Here is a 19,443-nt window from a genome sequence, read left to right as displayed (position 1 = left end):
AAGGAACAATGAGAGGCGAGTATGTACAAATGTTGACAATAGTAGGTATATAGAAAGGGATGATGTGGTGATGTGGTATAGCGCAGTCATGGAGGATAAGGGCGAGTACTGCTTCCGACATGCTAGAACGTCATATTTCATTCAGCTGGCGAGCCATCCATACGTCTCCTACACCGCAGACACGTGGGTCAGACGGATAATGTGTGGCGTGTGGGTCGTAATGATCACCACCACCCCCCTAATTACGCGTCCGTCGACTGTCTTTCCAGTCACAGCGACATTGCCGGGAAAGTTCAGGCAGGCATCTGTGTAGCACTTGGAACGTGATCTGGATAAATAGGGCTGCATTATCATCTATGTGCGTGTATGCCAGTTTCCGGCAAAGACATCAACTGTAGAAAATTGAAAAAGGAAAAGAAAAATATCTCATGTCACCTCCTAAATAAATAGATAACGTGATCCATATCTTTTTTATGCCAGAAAGATACATATCAGCCGCTGAATATTGTTTTTCGTGAAGGCCCGTAGAGCTCTGCGGTTGTAAGATTTCGATTAACTTTAGCTCTCAATGAATGAATTTTTGACAGACGTGTGCTACACTAAGAAATTTCCTATTAATTCCAGTGTTCACCACTTACCTTCATATTCTCAAGACACTAAGCCAAGGTAAAAAGCATGGTAGTGAACTGCCGTAATCGTGCACCCAATCAATCTGATAGCCTCAACGACCAATGTGTTTCGAAGTCCTTCATTTGTTAAGCTGAAATAGGTGCAGCCCAACACGCTTAGCAGCTGCGTAAAAAATAAGACTAGCTTTGTGTGGAAAAGCCACGCCTGCATCGTTAGGTGGCGGAAAAGTAGAGAGGCATGACTTAGGATAGGAAAGTAACCGAATGAGATTGGAGGGTTGGGAAAAAGTTCCAGAATGTAAGATACAGGAGTATCCGCGTAGAGGTGCGATAGCGCTTGAAAACAGCGTCCGTTGGGAAGAGGTTGGGGGAGGGGGGGCTTTATCTAGACACTGAAAAGACAGCAACCAGGACATTCGATTCTTTCTTCCGTCCTTTCCTCTGGTTGAAGTCATAAATAAGAGATGCAAAAAATAAATCAAAGACAGAGAAACAAGAACAAGGACAACATCCTCTAAAGGTGCACAATACTTCTTTCACCTACCTTACTTTTCTCCTGCTCCGCGCTTCTAATCCTGCTCTAAAGGCTCTTAATTCGAGTTATTTCTGCTTCTGTTTTGACGCATTCGCCTGTACCCGGGAGAAGACGCGTCGTGCATAAAGTTCCCGCTTGCGAAGGGATTACTGGTGGAAGTAGCGGAACCTGAACCACAGTAAAAGCGGAGGCGTGCAAAACTACGCACGGCCTCCCCCACATAAAAAAAAAAAAAATAGGTGGCTTAAAGTAGCATGGTACAAGGAACGTAGCTGAAATAAACATGATAATCAGAAACGAGAAAAAAGGTTCGAGGTCCAGCAAAGCATTGGTAGAATCCGAGTAAGTGCTTCGCATACTGTAGAGAGGGTACAGGGCCCAGGGCTGCATGGAAGAAAATTGAGACCGGGTTTTGGAGTGAGGGTTGGTAAGAGCGAACCAAATGTGTACAAAGTGGTAAGGCGCTCGCTATCCAACGGCGCCTGCTGTTTGTGTCTCCCTGGTTTGGTTGGTCGCGGCCGGTGATTGTGGCGATAAGGCAGTCTTGATCTCATTTCAAGCCGGGTCTCGGGGAAACCCTATCGCACAGTAAGACAGGCATACTGAAATTCCCCGAGTGGAATTCGCAGTGGGAATATTGATTTTTTTTTCACCCAATCCTTGTGTTGCTTTTTCCTATTATGCATTTTATTGTTTGCCCCAGTATTTTCACTGTCTTTTTGCAGCCATAGTCGATCGGGGCGAGTGAGTATCGTGCAGTACCACTCGCTTTCTTAGGAGTTTCAAACATCATTGTCACAGACACACATAATTCTGCACTCGCTGCACGGCTCTTTGACCGCAAGCGCAGTGACGGTCACAGAAGAATGATGTTTTTTTAATGACGCAGTGGCGGAAGCGTTCCGAGTGTTCAACGATGGCGTGAAGTAGGCAATTAGAATGACATTCACTACGTATGTGCACTTGGTAGTTAATAAATTCAGTTTTCTTTTCGTTTTGTGTTGTTTAAAAGGTTGTGCCTCACTTACCACAAGAGGATGAGAGAGGTGGCCCCCTTTGTAATAACTTCCCGATTTATGGCCTGAATTATATAGCCCCAACAATGCTTCGGGTGATCGCGAAAGACACATCAGAAGCTATGTAGGGGTGCTCCCGTCTTCTGTCTCGTTCGCGAGTTACATGCTGTTTTTCGATTATTATTTGTTTGCTTTTCGCTGACCACATAGAATTACAGGAACGATGACAACAATGTGCCATTCTTCAAGGAAAATTTCAATTGATATTTTCATTGCTTATAAGGTCGTCAAGTGGCAATACACTGAGCATCTTCAGTTTTGCTCAGTGATAATTATTATTATCATCACCATCATCAGCCTATATTATGCCAAATGCAGAACGAATGCTTCTCCCTGCGACCTGCAATTACCCCGGTCCTGGCCCAACCGATTCCAGTTAGCGCCTGCGAATTTCTTAATTTCATCATCCCACCTAGTCTTCTGCCGTCCTCTACTGCGCTTCCCTTCTCTTGGCACCCATTCTCTGACCATAATGGTCCAGCGGTTATCTAACCTACGCATTACATGACCTGCCCAGCTCCATTTCTTTCTCCTAATGTCAATTAGTATATCGGCTATCCCTGTTTGCTCTCTGATCCACACCGCTCTCCCTGTCGCTTAACATTACGCCTAGAATTCTTCATTGCATCGCTTGTTTTCGAGCTTCTTTGTCAGTCTCCAAGTTTCTGGCCCATTTGTCACCACTGATAAAATGCACCGATTGTACACCTTCCTTTTGAATGATAATGGTAAGCTTCCTGCCAGCAGCTTACAATGTCTGCCGTATGCTATCCAACCAATTTTCATTTTCTGTAAATTTCCTTCTCATGATCAGGTTCTCCTGTCGCTAATTGACCTCGGTAAACGTAGTCCTTCAGAGACTCTAGAAGCTGACTAGCGATATTGAACTCTTGTTCGCTTTCCCGGCTATTGATCATTATCTTTGTCTTCTTCACAACAATCTTCAACCCCACTCTTACACTTTCTCTGTTAAGGTCCTCAATCACTTGTAACTCGGCCCCACTGCTGCAGAAAAGGACAATGTCATCTCCAAATCTAAGAAGGTTGATGAGATATTCGCCGTTGATCCTTACTCCTAAGCCTTCCTAGATTAGTAGTTTGAATACTTCATCCAAGTACGAAGTGAATAGCATTGTAGAGATTCTGTCTGCTTGTCTGACCCCTTTCTTTATAGGTATCTTCCTACCTTTTTGTGGATAATTAGGGTAGCTGTGGAATCTTTGTGGATACTTTCCAAGATGTTTACGTAAGCATCCTGTACCCTTTTATAACGTAATGCCTCTATGACTGCTGGTATCGCGATTGAATAAAATGCTTTTTAGTAATCTGTGAAAGCCATATAGAGAGTCTGATTGTACTCTGAGAATTTCGCGATTATCCGATTGATGACATGGATGTGGTCCATCGTGGGGTATCCCTTGCTGAAACCTGCCTCTTCCCTTGGTTGACTAAAGTCCAGTGCTGCCCTTATTCTATTGGATATTACCTTGGTGAATATTTTATATAAGATCGAAAGTAAGCTAATGAGACTATAATTTTTCAATTCTTAGCGTCTCCTTTTTGTGGATTAGTGTAATGTTGGTATTCTTCCAGTTCTCTGGGACCCTTGAAGTCGATAGAAAGATCGTATGAAGGGCTTCTAGTTTTCAAGCATTATGTCTCCTTCATCTTTGATTAAATAGACAATTACTCCATCTTCTCCTGCCACTTTTCCCGATTTCATGTCTTGCAAGGCCCTTCTAACTTCATCGCTAGTTATAGAAGGAGCCTCTGTAACCTGTTCGTTACTACTTAGAATGGAGGTACCATGACTCCTTTGGGTACTGTACAGGTAGGTATAGATTTCTCCCACTGCTTTTACTATATCTTCCAAATTGCCAATTATATTATCCTGCCTATCTTTCAGCGCATACATCATGGTTTGTCCGATGCCTAGTTTCCTTCTCACTGATTTCAGGCTACATCCATTTTTTACTGCTTCATCTGTCTTTCTCACGTTATAATTTCGAATATCGCTTATTTTCTCCTTGTTGATTTGTTTTGACAGTTCCATGAATTCTGTCTGAGCTCTTGAGTTGGACACTTTCATTCTTCTTCATTTCTTTATTAGCATTTTTCTTACTTGGGAGAGCTTACCTACTTGTAGCCTTCGTGCCTTACTTCCCGCTACAATTGCTGCTTCTGAAGTCAACCTAGTTACGCTTTTGTTCATTGCCTATATGATATCTTCGTCGCTCTGTTTTAAGGCTGCATATTTGCTTGCGAGTGCTAAACTGATTTTGTCTGCTTTTACCCTTACTGCGTCTAGGCTGGTTTGTTTCTTCTCGACCAATTTTATTGGTTCTCTCTTCAAATTGAGGTGAATCCTAGCCCTCGCTAACCTATGACCACTGTACTTTACCCTACCTTACACTTCTACATCCTGCACTATGCTGGGGTCGGCAGGCAGTATGAAATGGATTTCATTTCTTGTTTCACCATCAAGGCTTTTCCAGGTCCACTTCTTGTTCTAACGCTTCCTGAAGAAGGTGTTAATTATTCGCAGCTTATTTCTTTCCGCGAATTCTACCAACATCTCTCCTCGAGGGTTCCTAGAATCCACGCCGTAGTGTCCAAGTGCTTGTTCTAAGATCATGGTTTCGATGTCGGCCATACGCATGCGGCCATGAGCGTGGCTAGATACACGATATATATTCGGCGAATTAGAACTGCTCTTAAATATTGTGTGGAAAGAAAAAGAGAATGAGAAAAGAAAAACTTTCAGCGCTTACTGGAAATGTACGAGTCGCGTATGGACGGAGCTACACCAAACAGCTTACGGTCTCGTCTGCCTGCCTCAGTCATCTGAGAAGTCTTTCCGAACAAGACGGAACTGACACTGATGTGCCGCCCAATACTAAGGCATCGGATGTGAGGAGGGTGCATAGGCAGATTTTCGTTGATAGGGCAAATCCTCAGAGTGGCGAGACGGGCCGCCAGTACACTATGTAGTGTCGTTGAGCGGAAATACAAATGGGAAGAAACGGAGTGGAGAGGAAAGACGCTCACTTGCAACTGAAGTTTAATGAAAGGTTTTCCAGGGAGCGGCCCTCCCCACATGCGCAGTCAAAAGGCAAACACAAAGCTCATGTATAATTACATGCAAAAATTGTAACAGATGCTACCGACGAAGGAGGCACCTAATTTCTTTATCCGTCAAACCAACTGACGGGACACTCACATACGTGCCAGATTGTGGGTATATCTAGCAAGCCCCAATAATTTCTTTCGTCAGTTGGTCATTACATTCGCTAAAAATGGTTGCATTTCTTAATAGCGGAATGCAACCACAGTCGTTAATGGTTGCAGGTAGGTGCACGGCACCCGCAACAGCCTTTGCACAAACCAACGCACCAACTGCCCCAACAGTCTACGCTTCATAACAATATGGTTCTGAGCCGCGCGTAGAATGTGCGACCTTGGAAGCGGTCTTATCACTACCATTATGAAATCTCGGTCAGGTAACGTCTTTATTATTTTCGTTCTCGTATCGCATTATGAGCTACGTATTGTTAAAGTATATTATTCGGAGACCATATATATATATTTCCCGTGAGCTGTGTTTAAAATATGGTCGAAAATATAAGCGGTGCGCTTATTCATACCAAAGTATTGAATTGGGAATCGCTTAATAGCATGGAGGGAGATAAGTGTACCGTACGTTTAGCTGTTTTTGGTTTATGGAAACAATAAATTGAATTGCGCATACACCGGTCAATATTTACGCGTTCTACTTTAAGGAATGGCTTTAGGCGGTCGATAATCTAGCGAATTCAGAGGTGTATGCCTTTTTTTCCATTGCATAGGATGCATCAGGCCTGTGCATAAATGACGTCAAACCAAGTATATATAGAACAGGTGCTGTTGCCTAAGCTGCTGCTTCAGAGCTAACTGGCTCATAATGACTAAGTTATAACTGCGGAATACAACTATACAGCACAACGAAGACGAACGTGACATACATTTGTGACATTGTCAAACAAGACTCTAATAGGTTTGAATTGTTTCTACAGCTTTGCAGGCATTATAGCGGCGGCGTGAGAGACGACGACAATGGTTTGACAATTTTACACTCTGTCGCAGAGGCTTATTGCACTGGTTTTTTCACCACGGACGACAGAAGATGAGTTGTAGTATAGCAGCTGAAGAAATTGTTACTTCGCAACTGCTGCTACCATCCTGAAGATCGTTCATGATAGCGGATGAGTGACACCATGTTGCTCTGCGTTTACATCCTTGCTTCTAATACATGACCTTCTTCCAACTTCATTTAAGCAGTACAATTAGGATGGTTCGCCTTTGTTTGTCCGCATTGCCCTTCTGTGACATAAAGTAGAATTGGGTGGCAATTGGTCGCATCAGACGAGATTTCGGTCTGTGTCTCCTAAAGAAAGGGACGTTCTGTAAAGGGTCTTGAAGGTGGTAATAGGGCGACAAACCAAGAACACTGCTCTTGACAATAATCTTCAACAAAGTGCGGGCCTTTTCGAAATTTTCGAGATGAAATTTTAGCGTTCCCGTTGTCTGATTTCCGCACTCAAGTTTTATTGCAATTTTACTAATATTAACTTCACGAAAGACCAACCATCCAGCCCATCTATGCTCATCAAAAGGCTATTTTTGCTCGAATTGTTTACAGATGTCACATTCAGTCGTTACATAGCAGTGCAAACTTTGTTAGATATCAGGAATCTGTGCCTCCAAATCTTTATTTCTTCTGTTTCTTTCACCTTGCTACAGTGTCTTTATAGCGAACAGCTTTCTTTGGGTCTTAGACCTTTTTTACTGCGATAGTAATCATATGGACACTACAAGCGATTTCTTACCCTCGTTAACGCCGTTGGCATCGGTGTCGTTGTGACCTTCCATGTATACTTAGGTATACGTATGCTATATGCCATGCCATGGCATACAACATGCGGTATATGCGCATTATATTGACGCTCCATTCTATGACTAAAGTTGGTCATACCAGATATTAGATTCCTGACAAAATTATTCCTCAGAATTTTGATAACGGGAACAAATTTCATGAAACAAAACACCAGCAAGGCATGCCTTTTACCTTAAATCTTCTCAGACTTACCTATTAAAAGTGCGAAACAATAACAGAACTCAAACCTAAAGATGATGTAACTCTATTGGCACTGCAGTGCGCTGCCTGAGGTATTGGCCCATGAAAGAGGTTTGAAACAAACCCGATACGGAAAAGTGGTGATAAAGTAGCTAAGAAAGACGTTCGTTTTAATTTACAAACATGAACGGAATTGTCCGATGGCAGAATTCAAACAGCCGACCCCTAGCACCACAGCTTATTTTTTACTCAGTCAGCTTACGTTTACTTCAATTCATACTGCCACTAGAGCTACGAGTCTTCCACTCAGTGTAATATTTCAACATGTTGCTATCGCATTCATTGCATCGCCTCTGTGGCGAAACTGTGATTTGTTTTTATGCTCCTCAGTGGTCTGTGGTGGTAGGACCTTCGCCACTCGTATAAACGCGCCGATGCAAAGGCCGCGTACTACAGCAGAACCGAGTTTTGAGGCGCTTTCGTAGCCGAACACCAACTGTCATAGCCCTTTGAGGTGGCATGTGCTGCCGCGTGAGAACTTGGGGTACCTCAGTGCTTATATGCTGTGTTGAAGTTGTTGGGAAGGACAGCACTCCTTTTCTCTCCACCGCCCCTCCCTTGTGGTGGTTGCAGCAGAGGGATATGGTGGTGAAGGAGAAGGACGGTCTTTCCCTTCCACGCCGACACTCCCGCTGTGGTTCACAACACACATATGACGAATCGGCTGATATTTGTAGCAGCCTACACCGTGATGATGAATCGACTGATATATAAATATAGCAATCTACACCACCACTGATGCGCGGTCAAACGACTGCGTTCCCCACAAACTTGCGCAATGGAATCACAGATGCTACCTCAATATCCTGAGCGCAAAAAGATACAGCCTCAAACATATACATTTTTTAAAGTAAAACCAATAGGCTACATAGGCGATCATTTTCAATGGTATCTGCGCAAATCTCGCTGGTGTATACCTTATTTAGAAACCAGTTGCTTTAGATGACACAGTCGAGTTAGGGACAGTCGGGTGCCGCACGATTTCGGATGAGCCCATTTGCCAGTGTGGTCTGCCCATTTCCCTTCAAGGCGGCAGCGATGACAGCGGAAGGGCCATTTGGCGAGCGATGAGGAGAGGAAGAGAGGGACGGCGCTGCTTTCAGAGACTCAGGGGGTCACTGCCTATGCGCCTCGTGGATGGCCCGTATCGACCACGTCGAAAGACAATAAAGAATGGCGCGTGGCCAGAAATGACTTACTCCGCGACCTAACACGATATTTAAGGGAACGGTGGGACATGTATGAAAGCTCGTCTCGCGCCATATTAACGCAGTTATGTGTAATCGTCACACATGTGTAATGGCATCGGGGATCAAGAAAATTGTGCCGCGGAGCAAAAATGGATCTCGGTTGCGCTGTTTTGCTTATCCGTTTAAGGTGCTAGCGCTTTCGTGCCTGTAGTAATGGCATCCGCGTAGCGAAGGCTAATGCTTATGTCGGTACATCGGCCAATACGTGCGAAAGAGGAGGCTAAGGCTTTCTTTAAAGAATGAGCTCCAATCCACGCTGTGAAATTGTTTGGCCAGCAAAGTTGTGGTATGACCTAATCCGATTGACCGGTGTGATGTAACCTTAAATTGCACGCACTGTTAGATGCATGCACTATTATTATGAGAGTAGAGCGAAGCATAAAAGAAAAGTACTGTCTTTGATTTTTGCATTGCTCTGGTGATATCTTTCAAAAGTTACCTGCGGTTTTCCTGCTTCAGGATTATGTGCTATTGGTAAGAGGAAGCAAAGAAAAAAAAAATGGGGGAACAAATACCGCAATGCCTATGGAGTGTCACTGCGTTTGGAATAGGTAAAAACAAGTTTAACATAGGTTTCTTCTCGATTTACAAGCTGGATGCGTTTTTAACGGAAGTTATTGAGCCGTATAGATGTGTCCACGGCAAGCATTGGATGGCAGCCTGTCCGCAGTGAGCTTACATTTCATCTTTGCGCTACTAAATCTGCTTACTGATGGCGTGGCGTCTCCTACAGTTGTATTCATGCATAGCCCACGCAGACTGTAGCTGAATGATAGAGCTATAGCGAGCATGCTGGCCTGAGTTTGCGCCTAACATGTGCCGCTCCTAAAAACTGTTATATTGGAATCACCATCCGAGTCGCAGTTCCCAAGGCTTTTGTGCGCTTCTAAAGAGTAGATTAGACTCGATGCAATGAAATATAGCTTAACTTCTTACGAGCATTTTACATCACCGTCTTGCACTTCATTTCTATAGCGTTGGAGTGCTGTATAAGCTATGACATTGTTATAAAAGTAATTAAGATGTATTATAATTCTATTTCTAGAAACTGATGTCGGGCTTTCCTTCGGTCAAGGTGATTTCTTTATTTAATGAGAAATATCAAAGGAACTCGCCTATATATAGAGCAACGTGCGATAAGATTCTTTAAGTGCCGTTAAATCTGATTTACCTAATTACAATATAGAAAATCAGGCAAATAGTATGATCCCGCAATCACACGCTTAGTCGGCTGCAGGCGGATGTGTCACCGAATTACGCTAGCATTACCACTGCATTATTTACATGTCATTTTCTTATAACCTTTAAAATAGGTGTTTTTTGAGGAGGTACGTCGTTTTCTGATCTCCTTTCATTCGGTCATTAAAATGTTTTCTGGGCTCAGTGGGCAGATGTTTACGAAGACATTTCTTTGCGTTATTCTAAAGATGCTGAGAACATACGAGAAAAGTGTTCCATAAGTATGTTTTCATTCTTTCTCTGACTGATATATATCATCTCAATAAAGACAAATCGTATGCAAGCGGTCAGACGTGCTGCTTCCCCGCTTTGCCGAAGTAACTATTACGTATAATGCATCGAGTGTAATCTATTCTGCCGAGACACATTTGCTAGGCTAAGAGTGTAGACGCATATTGGATAAGTATGCATTCATGAAGTGGCGCTTCTCTGGAATATTTTTCCCACACCAAATGGACCTGGGAGACAAAACGCAACTGCTTACACTGTGTAACAGACACCAGCAACACCAGCAACGTCGCAGACAGTCATGGGAAAGAAAAAAAAAACGACCCTTGCTCACGGAAGGATAGTGTTCGTGCCTCTCAAACGAAAAAGCAATGGGAGAGAACTTAGAGCGTTAGAGTAAGGAGATCGGTAAAGAGAGGAAAAACGAGTATATCAAGTTCTGACTTTGTCAGGTGATTGACAATTTGCGTTACATGAGCAATCAGCGAAATCTGGAACTAAGTTGACTTTTGCACTCGTCGTATAGAACCTGACTGAGAGCCGGCTGACACTCTATCTTGCTAATACGATAAGTGTATTTCTTTATTGTAGCTTTCTTCTTTAGGTAATTAATACCCTTTGAAGTAATAATTTTTTATTATTTTGCATTAATGTTGTATGTGTGTGCATACGTAACATCTTTCGTCATTGCAGTAATTCCTCTATTTGTTTTCTTTAAGTTGTATGTGCGACTGTCAATTAAGGGCAAAGGTGTAGCCGGCGCAGTCGACAGGCACGAAAATATCCCTTAGCACAATAAGATAACGAAAGAAAACCCATCAAAGTCATCCAAAAAGCAGGTTTTTCAAAACGATACAAAGTAATAATGTTCATTCAGGGCATTCACTTCCGTTCACATGTTCGTAGTTGTACATTTAACTTTCATGCTATTATTGTGATAATTGACGCATAGGAAGGAATTGTATAACCCACATCAGGAAGTGATGCGGCTTGCGAGTAATTTAAATTCTGCCGTGATTCTGCTATAATGTTGTCGCTCTGTAAATGCAGCAGGTACGAACATTGTTGGCGTGCAAGAAAAAATGTATCCCTACGGCCAAAAAGACGTAGAAGGCGGTAACATTCACCACGGTATGTTATAATTGACTTTCTTTAGAACATATGCAGTAAGCCACTGTTTACCCCGAGTTATCAAAAGCTTCACACCTTGCCATGACGGGGTGGTTGCGTAGCTTACTATAGTGGAAACCAGCGCCAAATTACTATGGGCACAAAATTCCTTTTGTGAACCTCTAATGAGGCTGGACTGTCTAACCACCTGTTAGTGTGAGCGAAGATTCCGTTCCGAGTGTGTCCACAGCGACTGCCCCCTTATTAGTTTTGTGTGCCCTTTTTCTCATCTGTCTACCCCGTTTTTTCTAACACAATTGTATGCTAGCCAACCGGGCATGGCTTTAGCGCCCTTGCCTTTCTTTACCCGATGCCTCTCTCTCTCTCTCTCTCTCTCTCTCTCTCTCTCTCCCCCTGTTGTAGCACTGGTTACAATTCCAGACGCGATACGTAAGAATGCTGCTAAAGACCACGCTGTAATGCCATCTATACTATATTTTTCATTGATCACCATTAAACTATTCAGCTTTCCTTCATCTGAGTTGCGTGAATGTGCGTTCCTTATTCCGCAAAATACTCATGACTTCCACAATTGCTAAAGGGCCACTTAATCTTCACCTTCAACTTAATAGGATTTCATGGCAGCCTGCCTGTACGCTCTTTTACCAAACGTTATCTAGACACACATGGCCGGCTGCGACGAATATAAAATGGGAGTTCAGATATATTAACTTTCATATAAGCGTTCATCTCCAACGCCTTTTTCTCTTCTTTCTTTTACAGCGAACTCTTTATGCACAGGTTTCCATGACACTTTCATGTGTGCGAGCAAGAACTGTCATCATCAGCAATGGCTCGTACCATTCCTCGCCCATTCGTTCTCATCTTGCACAGCTGGCTCCGTTGTCGCTGATTATGCCAGCGTTCCCATACTGCCCCTCACGCTCTTGCCACTTCTCATGCCTTCGTCGACGTCTTCTTCCACAGCTGGCTCCGAGGCCACTCATTATGCCAGCGTTCCCATAGTGCCCCTTCCTCTGCGAAGGCTCTGATGGCACTGGCCCTCTGCGGTGGGTGCGGTGATTTCCGTCTCAAATTATTTGCCTCAACAATCGCGAAATTAAAAGAATACTGCATATAGTGAATCCGTATAACGAACGTATAACACGAATCAACGCGAATGTACACAAATAAATGTGTGTGCTTACCTTTCGTCACGATGACCACTGGTGAAGAAAATGCGTTCGTACCTTTGTTCAAAATTTTGTGTCACCTCTTTCTAGTTTGCTACACGGCTTCGCTGGTCACACACCTTCACAGATTGGAATGGCTCGTAAGTTGTTTTCTTCCTGTCTTCTTCAGTAGTGCTGCCGGAACATTGCAATGCTCTTAACCATAATGGTTGCTTCCGACTGTTTTATTCAAGCAACGCGGCGGCGCCCAGCACCTTCATAATTCAGAAAGTGCGCTGCGTGACTTATTGCTTGCTTTTTTTCTTCTTTTTATTTCAAAGACGTCGTGGTTCAACTCGATACAAGGCTCACAAATCTATGTTCGAATAACTTTCAACTACAAGACTCGACTATTTTCTGTAGTGTTTATACTCAGTCTGTGGTGTGATGTGTGGTTGTCTGACTTTGTCTCCTCTTCCGTTTTTATCTCTTCTTCAAGAAGGTAGGCGAGGTTTGCCTTTCAGCAGACAATTTCTGGCCAGCTTGTCTTTCTTCTGTGTGTGGGTGGGTTCTGTAAATGAGTACTGTAATAAATACTAAGGATGATGATAATTTTTATAGTATTTTAATGTGCAACTACTACTACTACTGCTATTGTTTTATTATTATTATTATTATTATTATTATTATTATTATTATTATTATTATTATTATTATTATTATTATTATTATTATTATTATTATTATTATTATTATTATTATTATTATTATTATTATTATTATTATAGTTTGCATGGCTTTTAAAGAGACGGTGAACGCAAATATTAGGTAAAGCTAAAGTGAGAGAATAAGGTTAGAAAACGTCTAAGCTCATATCAGTAATATCGAGAGTAGAGCCTTAGTAATAGAGAAACTGAAGTAAGTGTAGGACAAGGTGCGATACTCTATGGTGACAATGAGTTGCATGTAGACTTTATCGGAAATTTTGCTTCCCATACATTGGTTACTATCGTTACAGGCAGCGCCAGACGAAGATGCGTAAATTATATCAATATTTTGCATAAAGTTTCCCACACCAGAAGCACTGCACACTGCGCCCTTAAGCAGTGCTGGAATTCGTTGTCTTCACTTTTTTTTATATATAAACAACGCCTAAATACACGCCAAATGAAGAATATTGCAATACGAATCTTTCTTTATAACATTTACCTTACAAAATATATAAGTGTTGGCCACACGTGAAAATAAAAACGGGATGAATGGCTGGCGGCCTTCGCATTCCGGTGAAAGCCAAAATCACGTGTGGCTCTGGGCGACAGTTCTCCAAACAACTAAACCCGACTTACTTTTTTGGCATGTAATGAGAAATATCTTAAAGGTGCGTTACGAGTGTTTATTGATGACGCTGATAAATCTTTCAAGCCTCTTTAGATCTTTCAAAAGTGACATTGGTTATAAGATACCTTTTGCATGGAAATGTTACGCACAGTTATCTGTGCAAAACAAAACAACTGTTATGGCTATAATTCAGGCATGGTAATAGTGTTCCCTAGGTGTAGTCCTCCCTTGTTCTTTTTTTTAACAGATGTGCCACTCGTTTGATGCGTTATGAGAACCATGTTTCAACTCCCAGGAACAATTTTCGCCACCTGTTTAGGCGAATACGTTCTTAACAAGAAAGAAATCGTTCATAAATACAATATCTTTATTTTCACCTGTGCATACTCTTTCTCATTTTAACAAGGAGCTATGGTATTTACAGAGCCGTATTATTATATTCTCAGCTTATATCCTGCGAAACATTTCGTAGAAGTGACGGACGAGAAATTAAAAGCAAATAATAGCGAGTGCGTTGATAATTCTTCCAATGCAGCAATTTCTATTTCGTCGGTTTTTCTCTTGCAACGTTATTAGCCTTCGTCTAGACCAGGAGTGAACAGTGCAGGATGAGGTGTCTCTAAATTTGAAGAGGTTCCATGACAACGCTTGACTGCCGTTTGGTTTTCATGCGATAGAACCATCCAGCGCCTCTCTTTTTTCTTCTTGTGATCCGGGCACTGGATAATTTCCGAGCGAAGTTGACCTGGTCTCCACAGAAGATCACCAGAAGCTGCAAAATATTTTTAAAGAAAAATGGCGCGTTATAGCAATACCACAGGTGCTTCAGTTAAAAAAATACGGAAGACGGGTACATTAAATGCAACAAATTCGTACGCAAGAATGGTCCCTAAGAGTCGTAATAGGTAGTACAAGTGAAGGTGGCTGTCCATTCTTCAATAATTCAAAGTGAGAAAGAGTTTTTGAACCTCACCTTTGTGTCATGTTGTACCCGTAAACAGCAAAGAAAGAGCTTTATATATTATATGTTACCACGGATTTGCAAAATATTTGAATTTCGTAGAAACAAAATTATCAGTTTGTGCAATGTTCTTTGTTCCTTATCTAACGACTAATCGTGCATCTAATATATTTATTTACAGCAAATTACCCTACTACTCCTTACTTACCTCGTAGGTGGACCCTCCTCCATATTATCGAAAGGCCCAGATAAGTGAAGACATGGCGAGTGCGACAAACCAGTTGATCCCTCGGCAAGTAGCGCTGTCTGTGTAGTATTCTGCGACAGGAAAAAAAATTGATAACATCCGTGATACATTACTTCCAAGTTTTCCCCTATAGGAAGTCTCTAACATGTTAGCACTGAGCTTCATAAGAAATAAATTGGGACAATCCAACAAGAGTCCTTCAAGAAGCACCGAATAATCCTAAGAACAAAGAGAAGTAGCCCGAATGCACCGAATGCATAGCTTGAAAGCGCATTTTCGCTTCCATAAATGTTTGTTTCAGAAATGCAACAGAAATGCAATAGAAATGCACTCGTTAGCATTTCCCATATAAGTCAGCAAATATGACAGTGTCCCATCAAAATTGCAGTTGACCATTGGATAAAGCTGAAGCACATGGTACTTGGCAAATTGCCGAATTTTCGCTGTTACCATACAATATATGAACTCTATTGCACAAGATGGTTCGTACGCGAGAACATATCTTACCGAAGCACAGATCATTTCCTATAGCGAAGCTACGTTTGTGACAAGTAGTGTCATTATGCTTTGCACGCAGGCAAACAAAAATAGGCAGCCGGCCAGTGAAAAAATAGTTTTGCTAATTATCCTTGCTAATTTGGCCTTGGCTTTTATTGCGATGACCAATATATGGACGCTCCAAGCGCATTTCAGTCGTCGCCGTCGTCGTGAGGTTCTCTATAAAGTCCAAGGACAATGAAAGTGTCGTCACGTGCCGTATTGTGCATGTGCGAGTGAAAGCTTGCGAGGGAGAGCCAGCGAACGCGGTTCAATCTCATGTGCGCGAGCGAGGAACTCGGGCCGGAAGTGTGCCCTCTCCTGTCGTGCGCGCGGCACGGGGTTCAGGCGAGGAAAGGGGGGGGGGGGGTGAGGCGTTCTTGTCCGGCAGCTGCTAGGGTGCCTCGATGTCCTCCTCACCTAGAGATAGTGTATATGGCTCCCGCAGGAAGCCAGATTTGGGCATAGGTCTACCATTTTGCAATCCAGATTTGTGCACTGAAGCCACCTATCATTGGCACAGGGGCTATTGCACTGATTATACCCTCGAAACCCCGAAGGTATTTCAGACGGGTTCCATCTTCTCATGAGCTGGTTGCAGCACTGAGGAAACTACACGAATTCTTAGCCAATAGGAAGGCCGAATGCCCCTTGACATGTGCTCATCTACACCGCGTCGTCTGCTCAGCGTCGGCTTGCCATCATGTAACAGGCTCTATGGCTGGTCGACTGACAAAAAGAAAAAAAAAACGTTTTGACGTCGTAACCGTAAGCTGCCTTTGCATGCATGCAGTCGCAAGACTTCCCCTTGACCTGTACACTTTACCTGCAGTTACCTTGCAGCCTCCTTGGCAAGTAGTGCGGGCTCACGCCCTTACAAATGTTCATCTGTGCCACAACGTGTGCTCGGCCAATATTTGGCGTCTACTTGGCGTTTGCTTACTACCGTCATCACGTGCCATGCTAGTGCGGGGTAATAAATTAATGAAGCAGTGATGCAGTGGCTATGGTAGCTTTCGGCATAGCCAACGCATCACCAATGCTAATGCTGTGGCGTCATCTGCTACTAGAAATTAAACCAGTTTTACGGCTTGGTGGCATGTCTGTAGACCTAGCAGCGTGAAAACGAACAGCCGGTCCCAATTATTATGACGAAACATACCTAAGTATTTTACCTCAGCTTGAGATGACACTTAGCGATATCGAATTTTGCCGCTTGTTTCTTGCTGACAAGGCGGAGAGCCAGTGACAAGCGCGCATTTGGATCGAAGCGGGTGGTCGGCGCTGTATGGGCTCTGCAATGTTGTCACTGTTAGGGTGGCTTCTCTGCAGCGATTCGGAGTTCCACGTGACTGCATTTGGCGAATGGCAACGGAGCGACATGTGGAAACACACTGCCCCCTTTACTAGATGCCTGCATAATGGCGCGCGCTCTCAGCGGAACAGACCTGCCCTCAGTTGTGGACAAGCGTCACAAGGTGGCACTCGTGACCAAGACTATCATGACGGGTGGTGGGGGCGGCTGGTTTACGTGGTCGATACCACGGTGAAACGATGGTCGTCGCAATCCTTGGGGTGTGCATTTTAAAGGTTGGTTGACTGGCACAAGAATAGCTTTCACCTGCATATTCTTACACCGGGATCGCCTGTAATGCCCACAAACATACTCTGAGCTACGATGAATATTCATCGCAGTAAAACACGTTGTGGGGCTAGTTGGTGCATAGCCTTCAATAGGTGAAGCGCCAATAGTGACGGCACACAAGAAGAAATACAGTCAGGACAAGGCGCCTTGTCCTGTCTGTATTTCTTCTTGTGTGCCGTCACTATTGGCGCTTCACCTATAGAAAGATCCATGGCCTTCGAGATTCGCGCGCACGCCTGACGAAATTTTCGGAAGCCACGCCAGGTTCCGCCAGCAACATGTGGCGCTCGCGACCAACGCTAGTGAAAAGAAGAAAAGGGAGAAGGTTTGGCAGCTGGTTTTGCGCTCATGCGGCAGGCACCTAGTGAAGGAGGCAATGGGAAAACAGAAGCCCAAATCTGGCTCCCTGCGGGAGCCATATACACTAATTCTATCTTCACGCGCCACTCCGTACAGAGCGGAGACAGCCGCGGCGTCTACTACGGCGTTGGGCATGCGAATGGCTTAGCCGTAGTAGACGCTTTTGGCGGACGCCGTAGGGAGCGTTGCCGGCATTCGTGTGTGTTGAAAGCGATCTGCGACGTGGCCACAGTGCGCCCCCGCGCGGGCCTCATTTTCAAAGGGATCTGCGATGTTTGCAGAGTGCTCGTAGTGTCGGTAGCTTCACATGCGCTGCGCATTTGGCGTTTCGCTCTAGTTGAAGCGAGAGATGCACGAAAGTTAATTCGCCTCCTGCTTCCGTGATTCCTCACTCCAGTATCTTGACAGCGAGTTTCCGCGCTCATCGAGCGAGATGTATTCATGTTTACCTGTGCGCGCGTGACACCGTGCTTGTTAATTTAGTAAAAAACTCGTTGGTGGGCTAGTTGGTTTGAATCGATGATAGAATCTGTAAGTGCAACTGAACATGAACCTAGAAAGAATTAGACACACCAAGACAGCGCTGTCTTTGTGTGTCTATTTCTTTCTACGTCCTCGTTCGGTCGTGCTTAAAGATTCTATCATTAACTGTCCTTAATTCGTACAGCTGTCCACTAATTTGCTACTGCAATCGTTGCTACGCCTTTCAGGTGGAACTGAGAATATTTTATTACCAGCACTTTGTCTCGGGTGCCCAGAAATGTTGCTGTGCTGAACAGATGGATGGCATGGCATTTTTTTTTCTTTGAGGCGCACTAAATTTCTTTCAGTGTACACCTAAAGAGGAAAGGAATGAGTGAAATCGTAAAGCATGGAAAAACCTAAAGGCTAAAAAAGGCAGGATGAACAAGTTGGTGCACTGCTAAGGATGGAGCGCGCAGGATTAAATCCTGACTGTGGCGGCTGCGTTTCGATTGGGACGAAATGCAAGAATGACCATGTCCCGTGCAATGATGCCAAGTTAGGTATCCCCTGGTGGTCAAAATTAATCTGTAGCTCCCCCACTACGACGTGTCTCTTAATAAAATCGTTCTTCTGGCGCGTAAAACACCGGAATTCAATTTAAAATTTCATTCCTTATATCCGTAGCGCACATAGTGAAATAATAACAAAGCTGCCAGAAATAGCATCTTCGTCAACAATGGGACATAGATGCGGCCCGAAACACATACAACATTTGCATCTAAAGCACATCCCGCTGTCGTTCACATTAAAACATCAATCGCTCTGGAGCAGTAATGAATTAGAGAAGATAAGCTCGAACAAAACAGAAAAAAATTAAGAATTCGGTAGAAGTCGAAAAGAAGCGATAAAGAACATAGAATAAAATGTTGCTTTCATTGGCACTGCTGACCCCCATTCGAGCGCCCATGCTTCGTTTGGTGCTGGCGTCGCTTCATTCATCTTTCATGAGCAGAAATTACAGCCTTCCTTCGCGCTCTCTTCTACAGTGAGGAACTAAAAACACGGGGTCCGAGCGAGCGCACACCCACGGAAGCGAAAACAGCTGTGCACCGGCGATCATTTGCCGCAAGGCCCAGGACACCGCTTATGGCTCACACACTCTTCGCCTCCGTCATTATCCATAATGCACTGAAAAGCCATACCGCCAGGACCATCGCCCGCGCAGCCTCATAGGGCCTTCATTCTCGGTGTTCTATGCGCGGCAAGCATCGCGTGGTTCGTGTTTAATGGTCACCGCGTTTCCACCAACTCCATAGCGCACGCTACGCCACCATCTATCAATGTGCCTCAAGACTGATACATATTTCAGAATGCCACTAAGAAATTGATGTACCATGTAGAAGGGACGCTTACTTTCCACTGCATCATATTGAGCGGTGGCTTGTGTGCAAATGAACATGCATCTACGTCACTCGCTT

General features: G+C 43.8%; 2 protein-coding genes across 9 annotated transcripts in view; one reads left to right on the top strand and one right to left on the bottom strand.

Moving 5' to 3' along the window:
* LOC135904590 (uncharacterized) overlaps positions 1-19,443 on the top strand; it is a 900,492-nt gene that overhangs the window by 734,022 nt on the left and 147,027 nt on the right. The gene's annotated exons all lie outside the window — the stretch shown is intronic.
* The window catches only part of LOC135904606 (uncharacterized), a 35,090-nt gene continuing 29,746 nt past the window's right edge, over positions 14,100-19,443 (bottom strand). The window contains exons 4-5 of the mRNA XM_065435460.1: positions 14,920-15,029; positions 14,100-14,522 (exon numbers count right to left, since the gene is read on the bottom strand). Coding sequence (XP_065291532.1) covers positions 14,944-15,029 — 86 coding nt within the window. The 3' untranslated portion in view covers positions 14,100-14,522; positions 14,920-14,943. The remainder of the gene's footprint in view (positions 14,523-14,919; positions 15,030-19,443) is intronic.

This window comes from Dermacentor albipictus, chromosome 4 (genome assembly GCF_038994185.2).
Source record: "Dermacentor albipictus isolate Rhodes 1998 colony chromosome 4, USDA_Dalb.pri_finalv2, whole genome shotgun sequence".
NCBI lineage: Eukaryota > Metazoa > Arthropoda > Arachnida > Ixodida > Ixodidae > Dermacentor > Dermacentor albipictus.
The sequence above is the reverse complement of the archived record's forward strand: the minus strand, read 5'-3'. Positions and strand labels throughout refer to the sequence as shown.